Consider the following 16138-nt stretch of genomic DNA (forward strand, 5'->3'; position numbering starts at 1 on the left):
TATACAAATTTCATGTACACAATATAATAATTAGTTCACAATTTCCAAGTTGTGCATAATAAGCATGATCTTACACATTAATGTAAAAAACTTACTAGAAGTTCTAACCAATGAAGAATACAAGATGATTTCATTAATGAGTAATTACTCAACATTTTCTACATACTAGAGATGGTGCTAGGTGCTGAGGATACAACTAACTTCTAACAAGGAAGACATCACACATGTATACATATATGTACACATATGTACATGTATACCTGCATGCAGAGTACACGCATATCTAAAATCAGGAGAGAAATATTTTTATGTGATATATGAGGCAAAGCAAGAAATATATATCCTCACAATATCTTTGTATCATCATCTAAAAAAGGTTCCACAAATGCAGTAATTTTCCCATTGAACATTTTGGAAATAATTTTAATTCTGGAGTTTAGTTACTCCCATCTTTTATTGACCTATGTGAATATGAAATAAATACAATTTGATTTACATGAGCATCCATATTGTCAAATATTAGAGGGGGCTGTAAAGTCTGAAATTAGGAGGAAAGATGGATAACCAGGTTTCTTGGATAGTTTTATACATGTCTTCCTTGAAAATTGGAAATGAAAGATCTGATTTCTTAATTCTTATTGGGTTCCATCACTTCTGATTATATAATCATACAGCCCAGAGGAGGGAAAGCCTTAAAAATCTTTGACATTTTGGTGGAAATAGAACAAGATCCCATTTGCCTCATTTATTACTTTATCATTGCTCCATTTCTTAGAATTTGCTACATTCACTAAATTTATCATCATCATCATCAGTTCTGCTATTATTGTTATTAAATTCAGGTTTCCCTTTCTTGTGTCTGTTGGGCTTCCCTTAGCCAGTGAATCCTCATTCCCAAGGTTAATGTTTGTGAAACACATACATATTCATAACGAGCAAAAGAGGAATTCCCTCATTGAGCAGATGGATGAATGAGGTAGAAGCAGATCATATTGCCACAGTTCCTTTTGGATTCATACTCTCAAACCCGTAGATTTGTAGACTTGATTGCACAGTATTGGGAGCTTTTGGCCATCCTGCTTCAGGAGTTTCTGTATGGCCAGAAGTAAGTAGCATTGGGCTTAAAATTTACACCCAAGTAAGTCATTGGTACTAGTGACAAGTTTTGTTGATAATGTCCAGAGATGTATTATGAACCCCCAAATCAGAGAAATGTGGTTTTCTCCACCATTTTTCTTTTCATCGTTGTGGCAGGTTTACGAAAAGCTACAGAGGGCTATTTGAGCTGGTTTAATTATCAGCTCCATATTGGTTTAACCCAGATTCTTCATGGGAGCTGAATGTGTTACTACAATCTCTGTTAGGAGAAGGTAGAAAATTGCAACAACTACAGCTATCTTTATTTTCCTTTGAGACACTCCTGTGCAGCTACCGTATTTTACAGGAATAAGATTTAAATCCAAGCTGCATAGTCTTCTCTACCTCCTAGCCCACCACCCATCCTTTAGAAATTGCAGTAGAACCCTCCTGTCCAGTAATCTTGTTTCTGCTCTACTCCTAATGACATTAGACATCATATTCTCTGTAGACAAGGACTTTAGCAACAAATCAATAACACTTCTAATTGTTGGAGCCATAATTTCAACTTTTTCTGCCTCCTCAGCAATAAGGGAATTGGCAAGAAATTGGCTAACCAAGAAGCAAAGTTGACATTATATGCTTGATTAGATATTACATACATGAGAAACATAAGTGACTTCTTTATTTAACTATGTGCTTTAATAATATTGCTACTTCATTTGAAACAATGACCTCTGGATTTTCCAACCCGTGAAAATACCTACTGTATAACTAAATCTAATATGGTAGAGGAGGGGTTTGGGAATCATGACTGTTGTAATCTATATCTGAAAGATTCATATAAGTAAGGTTTAAGTTAATTTTATCTCTTAGAGCATAGAGGTAACCTTCAAAAGATTAGGATCCAGCATTCAGAAAAGCATCTTCCAACAAATGGTTGTGGTTTAATAATCTGCCCTGCACATGTACAAGTTATTCTTTACTGGTGATGAATTATGACTTCCTTTATTTCTACATCTCTGCATTGTTGTTTTTTATTTTTAATTCTTGGTTCTAAAATGGAAGTTGCATGTAAGACAAATTAGCATTGTGGAGAGAAAGCAATCCCTTCTGGCTATCTTATTGGAAATATACATGTTGGAACCCTCTTAGCCGTGGGATATTAAATTACATAAGTCACAGAGGAAAATTTAAAATGAGTTATGGAACAAAGAAGTACAATATATTCAGCCCATTTGTGAAGAATGGACTTACATGGAAGCCATTGTTTTACTGTCTCAAATCCTATAATGTCAGAAATGGCGGGATTTTATAAAGGTCCAAATGTTGTGGAATGGATATCCTATCAGAGGAATAGTTTACTATCAGTTGAAATAATTTTTCTGAAACTAAATAGAACTATTTTTTAAATTGCAAAAATTAAGTTACCAAGGACTCCTATTGGGTATTTTGCTTCCAACTAATGTTCTCTTTTTTTCATTTCTTTGTTGGCAGCCATAAGAAGGTTATCTTTTCTGGCTCAGGAATCTGAGGAGTTGGGAAATCAGACATTATAGATTTCATAGGACTTAGAGGTAGATGAGAACTTACAATCTAGTTGGAGAAGAAAACTAAACATAGATTCATGAAAGGACTTGAGAACAACAGAGCAACAATTTCAAAGCAAAATTTCCATGATTGCTAAATATTATGGAGCTCATTCCAAACTTACAAGCAGGCTGTCATCCAAAAAGTTCATGTGCACATAGGTTGTTTGAAACTCAAAACAGTTGCCCATAGAAACAGTATTATAGTGGTGGTTGAGTTCCCACGCTTATCCACAGAAACCCACTTAAAGAGGAATGTAGATGAAATTGAAATATTGTGCATGTGGCAAACAAAAATATTAAGAAACAATATTTTTGTACTAGTAAGAGAAAAAAAGAAACAATGCAACTAAGAAGAGTTTTCTAATTTATATCAAATACTGGTATTTAAAGAAAGGCAGACTTAATTTGAAAAATATAAAGGAAGTAGACAGAAGAGATTTTAGAGAGAATCTAAAGGGCACTGCTGGGTACTTTTAAGGTCTGTAGAGTTTGATGGTATTGGTCCTTTTATGGATACTTTCCCTTCAAAATGTACAAATTTCATTTTTAGGTGCAGATGTATCACTAGCACTGTTCTTATTCTTATCAATCATGATTGAAGTAAAGCCACCCTAAGCATGGGTCACAAGTGGAATAAAGAGGATAAATTAAAAGGCAAAAAAAAATCCTTAGGCAATTGAATGAGAATTGGAGGAAAAAAGAAGAAGAGGGATAAAGAAAATGTGTGTGACAAGAGATTGCCTGAGATGGAATAACTGAGCATTAACTGAACTGGGAGAATTGAAAGTGGGAAGGATTGCATATACATGATTGTCTTCAGAGGGAAGAAAGGAGGTGATAGAAAAAGAGATTGTATCACACAGATACCTAGGCCAGCCACCAAACGATTCCACGAGCATAAAACATCTTGACTGCTATCTGACGTTACTGAGGGTGATGGGGGAGGGGAGAGGGAACAGAGAGTATTCAGTTCATTTATGTGGAGAATTCGCATTTATAATTAAAGAAGTGGTTGTGCTGTGCTACATAGTCAATCCATAAGTGCTATGGAGAAACAGAGTAACAAAGAATACTATAAGATCACAGCAGTATTAATATAAAAAGTTTCCTAAAGAATGAAAGTTTGTGGGGTTTTTTTTGAGGAGTGAAAATTTTAGAATGGGAAAAATGTGCAAATACTTGTTACAAAGTCATTCTTTGGATAAGAAATTGATCATTAACTTGGTTAAATTGGAGTAGATGTGGTAAGATAATGAGAGGTGATGCTGAAGAAATATAGTTGAGAATTAGGGAGTTGATAGAACACTTTAAAATTCCTAAGAGAAGCCCAATGGTCCTATAAATGGGGCCAGTGTTTATGTTTCAAATACATTCCAAGATTTACCCCTTATAGTTCTGGAAATGGGTTGAAATGATGTGGTCTAGTGTGTCACTACAGATCTGAGTTCTACATGCTTTTGGAGCTTTTAAATTGGGAATGTTCATACCACTATCTGACTGAGAACCTGTTGAGACATTCTGTTACCATGCTATGTGATAAGTTATATTTCTCTTCCAATTTCTGACTAAAACAAGGAATGGAAGAACTGAATTTCCTCTACAAAAATCTGTTTTAATGATATTTCTGGCTAGGGAAATCAGCAGACATGTTGGAAATCTCACAAGAAAATCAGCCCTTGCAAAGTCTCCAGCATGATTTGGCTGACTGGATAAGTTTGTGGAGGGTATAAAAAAAATTAGATAAAGATCTAACTTTTCTCATACTATTCAAGTTGAGCCCAGATACTCAGACTTTAGGTTGGTGTCTCATTGGAATTCATCTCTCAGCATTCAGGGTGGGTGGGTGGGTAGATGGGTGGAGGGGGGAGAACAGGCTTTTCTTACCATTACTCTCCCTCAGCTTTCCCTCTGATTGTTCAGTTTAGCTTGGGTGTATCCTGGCAAAATTCCAATATAAATAATCTCTTAATAGGTTCAGGTGTAAAAATTACCTAGACCTAAGATCTGGGCAGTGCATGTTCTCAGAGTCAACTAGTTCTTAACATCAAAAGGGGGGCTCTTAACATCCCAAGTTTTCCCTAACAGAAATCTCAGCAAGCCAGTCTGCTTCTTTCCATAGCTATATGTTTTAAACAAATACATATGTATATACACATGTGTCATATAGCAAAACTTATTGTATACCAACAGTTTTGGCTCAATTATATACCAACAGCTCCAGATGTGCCTTTTATCTAGTTTTGGAGGCTGTTTTAGTCTATGAGAGCAAGAGAAATATTAATCATTTCTTTTACTGTTAAGGGGATGGGTGCTGCTCTCATATTTCAGAAAGGGGCTGGAAAGTAAGGGAAGCCAAAGTTTTTCCTATTTAAGGCCAAAGCAAAGGAATCTCAGTGGCTGTTTTATGAAGGGCCCGGTGCTGAAGGGCAGGGAGCAATTGATGGTGCTACTTTGAACTGATTTTTCTTTCCCCCCTTCTTTTTTGCACAAAGAGTCTCATGTCTAATATTTAGACATGATGAGCTTTGTGCAAATACTGACTTTGGTAATTCTTGCTGTATTTCACCCCTCAATTATTTTGGCACAACAACAAGAAGAAGGTGAGTAACTCCCGTTTCAAATAATTTTATGGTTTTTTTTTCCCCTTCACAAGTGGGTTCTAGAGGGAAGAAAATAGAATCTCCAAAATATATATTTTCTTGGTTAACTCCTGATGTTAAAATATCTACTCACCCATAATTGTGTTTTCTATACTCTGTTTTATAATATTGTTTGAATGCTTAAAATGTTCCATATTTTGGTTTTTTTATTAAGAACAAAATGCTCCTATACTAACTGGTTTTCACATTAAAGGCACTGGAAACTTTTAAAATCACTATTTAAAAAAAATCTTGGATTGTTAACATCTTGGAACGCTTCCCTAGGCAGTCTGGAAGTTATTGGTTTCTTGTAATACTTTTGTGTTTCCAGCTGTTTTCTGGATTACTTCTTGAAACTGTACATTGGGCATTGTTTGGGCACTAAACTGGTATGTTTTAAAGAATTTCATCTTAAGGAAAACACTGTAGTTCATGGTTATTGCTGAATATACTTTCTTGCAAAATAGCTTAAGAAAATGTCTGTCCTCCCCAGGTTCTTATTTTCATGCACAGAAGAAAGGTAAACGATTTTAGCAGTCTTTAATATATTTCATCCTTCTTGCTTTAAGTCTACTTCAAGAATTTTCAAAGTTTATTAAGATCTTTTAAAATTGTGTGTAGTAAGATGTCTGCTTTTTTTTTATCACAGTATGCATTATAACTGCATTTGAATTAATAAATAATTTTCAGGATTACAGTTTCATCTTGAATGGGTTGACTAGTCTGCAAACCAGGTAATATGCTAACTTGTATCATCGGGTTAGTGGAACTGCCGAGTTATTGAATGAAACTAATTTTTTTTTCTAGAAATTTTCCCTAATAACCTTTAGATCTCCCACTTTTTTGTTTGTGAAAATAATGCTTTCCTTTCATTTCTCTTAAAATCCTGAGAATGTTGGATAAAAACAAGAAATTGGAACAAAAACACCATACAGAAATAAATTGTTAACATACTAAATTAACGAAAAGACAATAGTAAAATGATTGCATTTGCCTAAAATTGTGATGATAAAATCTTTTGCTTTTTGTCTTACATTGTAGCTGTCCCAGTGTAACGTCAGAATCACCTTTTAATTAACCTTCAAATACCGATGTTGCCCTCACAGGCAGAACATAAATGGAAGTCATCCCCTGGCTATTGCTAGAAAAGAAAAAAAAAACTTCCCTCCCTTCCCCCCGCCCAACTGCATATGCTAATAATTGACTCCCTAAAGTCTCAGTGCCCCTTAGTAGGATTCTTCTTCAGGTTAATCAAATTTCCATATCCTACCTTCAATACATTATCTTCACCCTCTTCCCAGCTGCTAAGCAGTCCTAACAACCCCCAAACAATGACAAAACTTCCTTTTCACTGAAAGTGTTACAAAAGTACATGCTTTATTCATCTCCTTATTTCATCTCATCAGTTAAACAATACCCTATAAAGATAGTAACTCTTAAAAATGTGGAGCAAAAGCTGTGGTTACCTATGTCCTTTTAACTAGTCTTTAGTTATTTGTCCTTGCTTATTAACTTTAATGGGAAATAATGAGCCTTTTCTGATGCCTTCATTCCCACTGAGGCCAGCTACCTATTTTTTTTCTGTCTCCAAATATCTAGTGCTTGGGAGGGGCAGTGCTATAGAAGAAGGGGAAAAAAAAGATTCCAAATAGTCCCAATTACTAGTGTTGTTGATACAACTAAGTGTAAGTGGAGGGGGTTGGGAAGGAGGGAAGAGTCTTCTGGTCTTCCCCCAACACACACACACACACACACACACACACACACACACACACACACACACACCAACTCCATGAAAGGCAAAAGAATAATGAACAATGGGATTTCAATGAGTATACCTTACTTTCTGAAGAGTTTCAAATGGTTCCCCCTCCCCCATTTTTTTTTTGCCAGTAGTCAAACTTTGGCAAAATTGACAGGAAGCTGGGGAATGAATATACAGCCCATTGAGAATAGGCAGATGTAGCCTTGGGCTATGTGTTTCTTAGGTTGGCTGTCATAACCAGAGAGACTCAGGAAAGTACAGGCTAACTCTCAAGCTTTCTGCTCTGTTCAGAAGAGCATTTATTCTAGACAACAAAAATATGCTCCTCATCCTCACAAATTTCATATTCTTTAAATGTTGTAAAAACAACTTTTAATTTATGAACTGTTTTTTCCACAATGGAGTAATGAGTCTGTTAAATTTCCTGCAGTTCAACTCTCACTGTTTCTAATAGAATGAGGTGCCATCTAGTGGTTAACAGAGGATTTCCTTCAAAGAGGACAAAGTCCAATCAATTAATATAGATATAGCTTTTGCCAATTTGAAAGTGACATGACTATGATAAATATATCAGAATGGTTTTGGAAAACATAAAGGCTCTGAATAGGGAATATTATGCATCATGTTCCTAATGAAAACTTATAAACTCCTTAAAATGTTTTGCTACTTTCAGTGACATGACAGTAATAGTCCAACTTCAATTAGAAATTTGCCTGGATATTGTACTGATTCAAAATAACATCTGGTGTTATGACTAACTTTTCACCAAAATTTCTAATATTATTTCTTTCTTGATATTATTATTAAACCAAATATATATACATATATGTGTGTGTATGTGTAATGCATACTAATGCTCAAGATACTAATGTCTATTTTCTATTTCTCTAGTTACTCTCATTAAACAACTCAGTTGTTTAATAGGACATGTACAGTAATTATGAATAATTAGTTCAGAATAAACAAATATGAATCAATTTTAAATTCATTTAACATGCCAATACTTTTTAAATAATTATAGCAATAAGGGAAATGTGGCTCCAAAAGAGAGAGACAGACAGACAGACAGAGAGACAGAGAGAATCTCTGTAGTATATAAAACTACGCAGGTAGCATCTTGCTCTTATGGTTTCCAGTAAAATGTATGCTCCTTGAGGTCAGGAGCCTTTTTGTCTTTGTATCCAGCATAGCATTTTATATATCAAAGGTGCTTAATAAATTTTTGCTGATGAGAATTAATTGAATGATATCTGATCTTATACATTCTTTTCTTTGGTCTTTTGGTGGAACAGAGGTCTTCAGAGGAAATCTCCCCATGCCCACTCATCCTCACCTTCCTCAGTTCACATACATACACATAAAAAGGCTTGTCCAGAGGTTTTCATCACCTTTCTTGACTAAAAAAGGTTAAACTTGGTAAGAATAAAAAATAACATCTATAAACATGGTAGGTATAAGCTTAGTAATACCTACTTGATCACTGCACAGATTTTCAGTTCTTCCCCATAAAAATAACAATAAAAATAGCTAACACTTATCTAGTGCATTAGGGTTTCCAAAATACTTTTCTGTACATTATTTCATTTGCCCCTCCCAACAGCCTTATGAGGTAAGTGTTATTATTATCCCCATTTTACGGTTGAGGAAAGTGGGTCTGAAAGAGATTCCAGTTATTTGCCTATAGCCACATATCTATTGAGTGGCTGAGGCAAAACTCAGGTCTTCTTGTTCCTAATCCCCTACTCTAGCCATTATGCCATCAGCAATCCAATGAGCTAAACTGTAATTACCATTCTTCTAGTCCTCTTGTTTAGTTGTGGATTAGTGGGCTGTTAGTCCCACTGAGAATTAACACACTGACAAACATTTATTAAGCTTCACAACAGTCACTCTGATAGGTAATGGGCATGTAAAGACAAAAAGAAAATAGTCTCTGCCCTCAAGTAACTTATATTTTATCAATGTAAGCAATACATACACATATGAATTATTCACACACATGTACACACACACTATAAATAAATAGTAATTCTGGGGTTCAATGAGGTATTAGCAACTAGAGGATGTTTTTTAAAGCCATATACCATAATAGTGGATTTGGGAGGAGAAAATTGCATCCTTCATTGCTTAAGGATTGGACCCACAATCTACCACCTATGGATTTTTAGAAAAAGAATTGAGGTGGGCGGGAAAAACATATGAGCACAATTCAATATTCATTGTTCTATTTCAAATAATTATGGTCACATTTTGAATCACTTATTCAGCAGAATAGAAAATACTTAAAGATTTTTTAAAAACCTAATGGAATACTGACCCATTTATACTCTCTGTATATGTCATGCATTAAATTAAGTATGCCAATACTTATGCCAATACTTATCTAGGGCTGAATGAAATGGAGAAGTCTGAATGACTGGCCCATAAATTTGAGACAGTCTACACAGCCAATCCAGATGATTCAGGCAAAGTTCATGTCCTATTGCCTGAGTACTCTGAATTGGCTCTCTAAATGGCTTCAGATTTGCTGAGTAATTATTCAACCTTTCCTTTAGTTTTGGCTGGGAAGATCTAGCTTGTTTTGATTTTTAAGAAATTCTGGAAATTACTGCATAGCCGAGAATGGGAATTCTATAGATTTGAGCCAGGATTGCTATTTAGGATGGTAATCTTAAAGAACATATGAATAATGAGGCACAAGATCATATCGAATATGGTGACGTTTCCTTGAATTTTGTGACTCTGATCTTAGTGACATGCATACTTATGTTAGGCTAAGCTAGTGCTCTCTTAGAAACTGTTTATTGTAACACACTCATTTGATGAATGAGGAAATTAAGAGTTGGAGGGATTAAGTGACTTGTCCAAGGCTACTTTGGCCATTTGTACTAGAATCAGGACCAGAGCTCACGTCCAGAGTCCTAATCTAGTGTTCTTTCCATGACAAAAACACTTATTAAGCATGGAATTCATAATCCTGACAATTGTTCACTTTTTCATTTCATCGATGTATCTTTTTGAATCATTATAATAAAGGATTATTTTACTCTTGGCTGGTATAATGACCTCTGCCATCAATATTGTACTTGACTAGAGAAATATAGAAACCAAATGTTTGTTTTTGTCAATGGGAAATTCCATAATTTTTTATTAAATTCAATCTAATTCAATAATTTAAAAAATTAGAAGTATAATACTATGCTTGGCTCTAAGCCAGACACAAAGTTTAGAAAGGATAGTATCTCTGATCTCTTGAAGTTTATAGTCTAAGAGAGCAACATGACACAAACTAGAATTCAACCCAGAGTCTCATTCATCGTTGTTGTTGGTCAGCAAATCAATCCACCAAATCAGACTGAACAGGCATATACTACAACTCATGGAATTGAGAGTTAGCAAGGCTGTCAATCTTTTCCCTGATCAGGCCATGTGAAATTTTCCATGCTACCTGTCTTTTCCTTATTGTGATTTACTTATTGTGATTTACTGTGATCATGAAGTATCATATATCCTTCTGGGATAGAGGTTATTTCATTTTTTCATGACATTTTTTCTAGCACTGCTTACTATTACTCCATATCTCTTTAGGGTGATAGGTTTAAATATCAAAACCATCTAAATTCCAGTTTTGTTAACTTCCATTAAAAAGTTTTTATTCCTGTAACATGAGGCCCCACTTATGGCAAATTGTGAAATGTAAATTAGTGCAACAACTTCTTCAAACCACTAGGATTTCCCCTTTGTAGCCCCTTTTCAATTAACATCATCCAAGTAACCAGGAGCCATTTATATTATTCTTTCAAAATATTCTAATTTACAAAGATAGAGAATTTTTCTTTTTTAACAAGTGAGTCTATTCCCTACCCCAAATTTGCTCTGTACGATCTAGACATTGCATATTCCAGGTGTAGATTTAGTGGAGGTGAGGAAGACAATAGTGACATAAACCTCAACTGTAGCAGATTCCTAATCTGGATCTGGGTTATGTTGAAAGCTTTGTCTAGTTCATCTCTCTAGTTGATACCACTTAATGACATGGCCACCCTAAAGTGACTAAAGCACAATTTTTTTTTGCTTAAGATTTAAGCAAAAAACAGAAAGGAAAATATCCTTGAATGTTCTAGATTTAACTAAGGTTTGTCAAGTTTCCATTTGTACAATGACTGTTTGAATACTCTGTAGTGCAATGTTTCTTGTTAAACAATGTTCTCTGGGAGAAGACTGCATTTCTTTTTATTGTTTTTCATGCTTAAAAAAAAGGTTTGGCTGTAGGGGAAAAAACCTGGAGTTTTCAAAGTCAGAAACTTAGCATGCTTCATGTCAAGATGACAATGGAAAACATGAGACAACCATTCATGCACAAGTCATTTGTTAACTATAGTTTCAGGAGTTGCATTAGCCTTTGGGATTTCTGTCTCTACTTAGTGAAAGCACAGCAGAAATGAATTCCTTTTAGATTACCTAATAAGCCCCTTCCATTTCCCAGGATTGCTGGAGAGATCTGTATCCACACATGTATTCTTTTTGCTAAACTCTTATTTAAAAAATAAACTTAATTGTGTGTATGAAGGGGAGGAGTAGGGCACAAAAAGTCAAAAGGGGTGGCAGCAAAATATCCAGCATCAATTAATAAATCAACAAGGATTTATTAAGTATCTACCATGTTCCAGGGATCATGTTTGCTGCTAGGCATGCCAACTTGGAAACTATTGAAAGGAAATGTTCACTATGAGCCCCAATTCTGATTCATAACTATTTTACTCTAAATAATCCATAGCTTTTTAGCCCTTTTGTTTATATTCTTTAGTTTTGTTTTGGGGAGAAATAGGCAGACTTCTCAAGTCAGGCATAGCTATAAGAAGCAGTCATTTTGGGTTAAATACCCATGCAGGAAAATCAAACCTTAGTAGGAAAATGTTAGCCTTTAAATCCATCACTTGGTAATTACATTTTAAGGTAAATAAGTATGTTTTAGAAAGAGGCACTCTATTTAACAGTGTTTAGTAGTTATTCTACAGACAATTCTTTTGAGACAATGTTTAACTAGCAACAAAAGACTTCACTGTTTGAATTTGAATTCCTCATCTTAGAGTATGGCTTGGTGTATGCTGAAGCTCTCTCACACTATTATAATCCTGCTGGTGGTCTGGATGTCATCAGGGTGGCCATCTAGATAACATTACTCTCTTTCATAAGGTCAGAAAAAATAAACAGTGGAATTCAACTCCAGCTGTGGGTTTTCATGTTGGGGCTTGAAAGGGAAGATATGTTGCTTTGCACTATTATCTCTTCCAATTCTGCCTTTGCAGAATGTTGCTGGTTCTACCCTTTTGTGCTCAGCAGCCATAATAGGAGAGTCAGGAAAGGTGTCTGTAGCTTTGGATTTGAATCTTATTAGCACTCTCCAGCCCTCTTCATGGCAAACTTACCAACACTAGAAGAAGAAATCAATGAAAAGGGGAACTGAAATTCTTAGAAACTTTGTAGTAGAGAAATGTGAGTTTATGGATAACAGATGTAGGTAAGTTTGAAGGATATTTGCCAACTGTGGTAAGACTTTTAAAGTACTTTTTTTTTAATCAACTCCATCACTTTGGAATTAACAATGGCATGACAAAAATAGATGTTATTTTTGGTTGTTAATCACAGCAAAAGCCTGTTCAAAGTTCTCTAGATACTTTTCTTAGTTAAAATATTAGTTAACTTCATGGAAACCCCTAAAATACAGGTACATAGATCATGGATGTGAAAGGAACAAAGGAGAAAAAGGAATAAAGGTCCACCGAATACCATTTTATTCAGGTAATTGCATTTTAAATTGAAATGTTCAATTAATAAAATTTTACAAATGACTGTTGGATTGAATTGAATTTTCCAATGTAGCTTTCGAAAAATGATGATAGATAACTACAACATTCAATCCAACAATCATTTGTTAAATGCCTACTATGTGCAAAGCACTATGTACACATATGCATCAAAATATTAAAATTAAAAGAATTCCTTTTTAAAAATCTAAATGATAACATTTAAGCGTTCATTCATTCAACAAACATTTGTTGTGTGTGTTGTGACACATTCTCTGTATAGTAGAACATATGTGCTTCAAAGGCAGAGACTGTCTTTTTTATCCCCACCACCTAGTACAGTGCCCATAGTAAGTACTTACTATTTGTTGAATTGAATTTTACTGAATTTGAAAACCAAAGCTGGATTTTATTACCATAAATTATTTCCTCTGACAATTTTTAAGACTTCAAAGTAATAATATAGCACTAAAAGATATGAATTCCCTACTTGATAGCATTAAGATAATTCATGTTTACATGAATTCTGTAAGATGAGCAGTGAACTAATTAATAAATGAAAAGAGAAAAAAAATTAAGTTTAACACACCAATTCCATATATTATCCAGTGCCTTTGGGCATTTATATTCAAATTAGAGTGTGTTAGTGCTTCTTTATTTTCCTCCATGCCAGAGTCATATATTTATTCAAGATGAAAGAGTTTCATGAAGATAAAATTACAATTTAATTTATCCTGTAGGACAAAATAATTTAGTAATATAGAATTTAAAATGACATTCATGAGAAATTAAGGACATAAGTTATGATTATTTTCTTCCACATAATGTCATTATGTACTAATCCTTAAGCCAACCTTGCAAACAAGAATCCATTGAGAGCTTTTACTTGAAAAAGTACCAAGAAGAAAAACTTGTATTGCACATACTGTTAGACTTAGGTACATTGGCATGGGCTCTTTGAAATAGGAATAATTTATTTTAAGAAACTATTTTGAAAATCTGAAAAACAGACCATATGGAAAGAAGGAGAGAGAGGGTGAAGAAAGGAGGAAAAGGAGAAGGAAGAGAAGAGAGATGTTGAAATTGTTCTAAAACAGGCTATTAGGGAACAAACTGAGCTCATTAAAAAAAAATCAGACCCCAGAAATAAGAGAGTTTATTCCAATTTCTCATTTGTGTGACCACAAATAAATTGATTTCAGTCCTGTTCTTTTTACTGAGAGACAATAATAACAAATGACACAAAAGATTGCAATTTGAAAGTCATTTTAAATAGGAACATATTGAATGAGTCTTGGTTAAATAATAATAATTTTAATAATAAAATACACTCCCACCTTTTCAAACCAGTAGAGCCAGAATTTATTTATGTTTTGGTCATTATTTTGTTAATGGATATTTTGGTTTTCTATATGCTACTTTAGCCCCAATCTTCAAGCTTGTGTGATTCTAGTAATCTCAAAATCCAAAATGAACAACTCAGTATAGTTTTGATTTCATTGCTCTGTTTTCCCATCTGTCACATCTGAGGAAACCTCCCTACCCTTGTAGTTAACTGAATGCCATGCTTCATTTTAGTAGAGTCCATGACAACATTCTATTAGAATACTTTTGCTATCTTTCATCTCTCACAACCTCCTGCCATTGCCTCTATACTAGAGACAAGCCAGTTGGCTTCATGACTCCCATGCTCTAGTACTTAACTGATTCTCTTCTGACCACAAGCACTTCTTACTGGGATCTCTTAGAATAGGGCTAGTTCTATGCATAAAGAGAGCAGGCAACTGCTTATTTGGTGTGATTTGAGGAGTATCTAAAAGCTGACCTGATGAAAGCTGTTCTTCCCCCTGGTCTGCCACAGAGACTAAAATCCCCATATTAACATTACTTTTGTTGCAGGGCAGCTAAGTGGGTAGAGTGCCAGACCTGTAGTGAGGAAGACTCATCTTCCTGAGTTCAAATCTCACCTCAGACACTTACTAGCTCTGTGACCCTGGGCAAGTTGCTTAACCCTGTTTGCCTCAGTTTCCTCATCTGTAAAATGAGCTCGAGAAGGAAATGGCAAACCAACTCCAGTATCTTGGCCAAGAAAATCCCAAATGGAATTACAAAGAGTCAGACTCCAAGAACAACAAAACTTGTGTTGTAGATTTTTTTCAGGCCTTTGTATTTTAAGTGGGCTAAGATAATACATTACCTAAGAAGAATAACATTTATGCAGTTAAACACTAGCAGGAACTAGTTTATCGATTAAACTCATTACCACACTTTGTTATCGTATCATGACATTGAACAGAAATCCTTAGTAGGAGGAAATTTTCAGAGCAAAGATTAATTCAGTTGAGGGGGATGAGAGAGGTCCAGGGAAGAGCAAGACATAAAGCTCTTGTTGGTGTGGGATAGGAGTGGGGGTGGAGGTGGGTGGGAGATAAATCTCAGGATGTGAGAAAGAAAAACAGAGATCCCTAGAGCACAGGACTTTACTAGCCAGTTCCTGGAGAGGAATTTCTGTTGGGGAAGAAAACAAGGACAAACCAAGCAGAGAAGTTCTCTTGGGGTGCAGCTTCCTTGCTAATTTTTTTGTTAATTATCTACTAAAAGCAGTTGTTTCCACCTGTTGAAGTTAAGTTGGTGACCTCTATAATTCTATACCCTAGAGCAAAATACCACCCACCTCACCTTAGTTATTGTTCTGAACATTGGAAAGAGATCACTATTTGAAATAGCCAATATTGCCAATTCTAAATTTTCTATAGCAAATAGATTTATTTTAGATTCAAGGAGCTCATTGTTTGAAAATCTATTTACAGGTATGACGTAATACTCTATACCTAATCCATTCCATGACTATAGTTCATTCTCATTTAATTATGTATGATATAAGGGGTATTTAATCAGATTTTCATCCTTTGGTCTCTCTCTTCTCTTTTCTTTCCACTCCTCACTCCCTCTTCTTGCCTATCTTTTCTTTCTCTCTCTCTCTCACCCTTTCTCTCATCCATCTTTCCTCATTTCCTTCCTCCCTCTCTCTTTTCCTTCCTCATTTTTTATTTAAAGCAACTATTTTTATTGATGATTCTGTGTATTTATTTCATGCATTAAATATTTTTTTCTTAGAATGGGTCCATAGGCTTCACCAGACTGCCAAAGGGTCCATGATACACAAACACAAAACCACAAAAAGGTTAAGAACCCCTGGTGTAAAGAATGTTTTGTTTACATGGTAAAACTATTTATAGTGAGAAGGAATTGGAGTAG

At 34.9% G+C, this 16138-nt stretch overlaps 1 protein-coding gene across 1 annotated transcript in view; it reads left to right on the forward strand.

The window, feature by feature from the left end:
- The first annotated feature begins 5080 nt into the window (after positions 1–5080).
- The window catches only part of LOC118838709 (collagen alpha-1(III) chain-like), a 65994-nt gene continuing 54936 nt past the window's right edge, over positions 5081–16138 (forward strand). Inside the window, 1 exon segment of the mRNA XM_036746070.1 lies at positions 5081–5269. Within this exon segment, the coding sequence (XP_036601965.1) occupies positions 5185–5269 (85 nt within the window). The 5' untranslated portion in view covers positions 5081–5184.

This window comes from Trichosurus vulpecula, chromosome 2 (genome assembly GCF_011100635.1).
Source record: "Trichosurus vulpecula isolate mTriVul1 chromosome 2, mTriVul1.pri, whole genome shotgun sequence".
NCBI lineage: Eukaryota > Metazoa > Chordata > Mammalia > Diprotodontia > Phalangeridae > Trichosurus > Trichosurus vulpecula.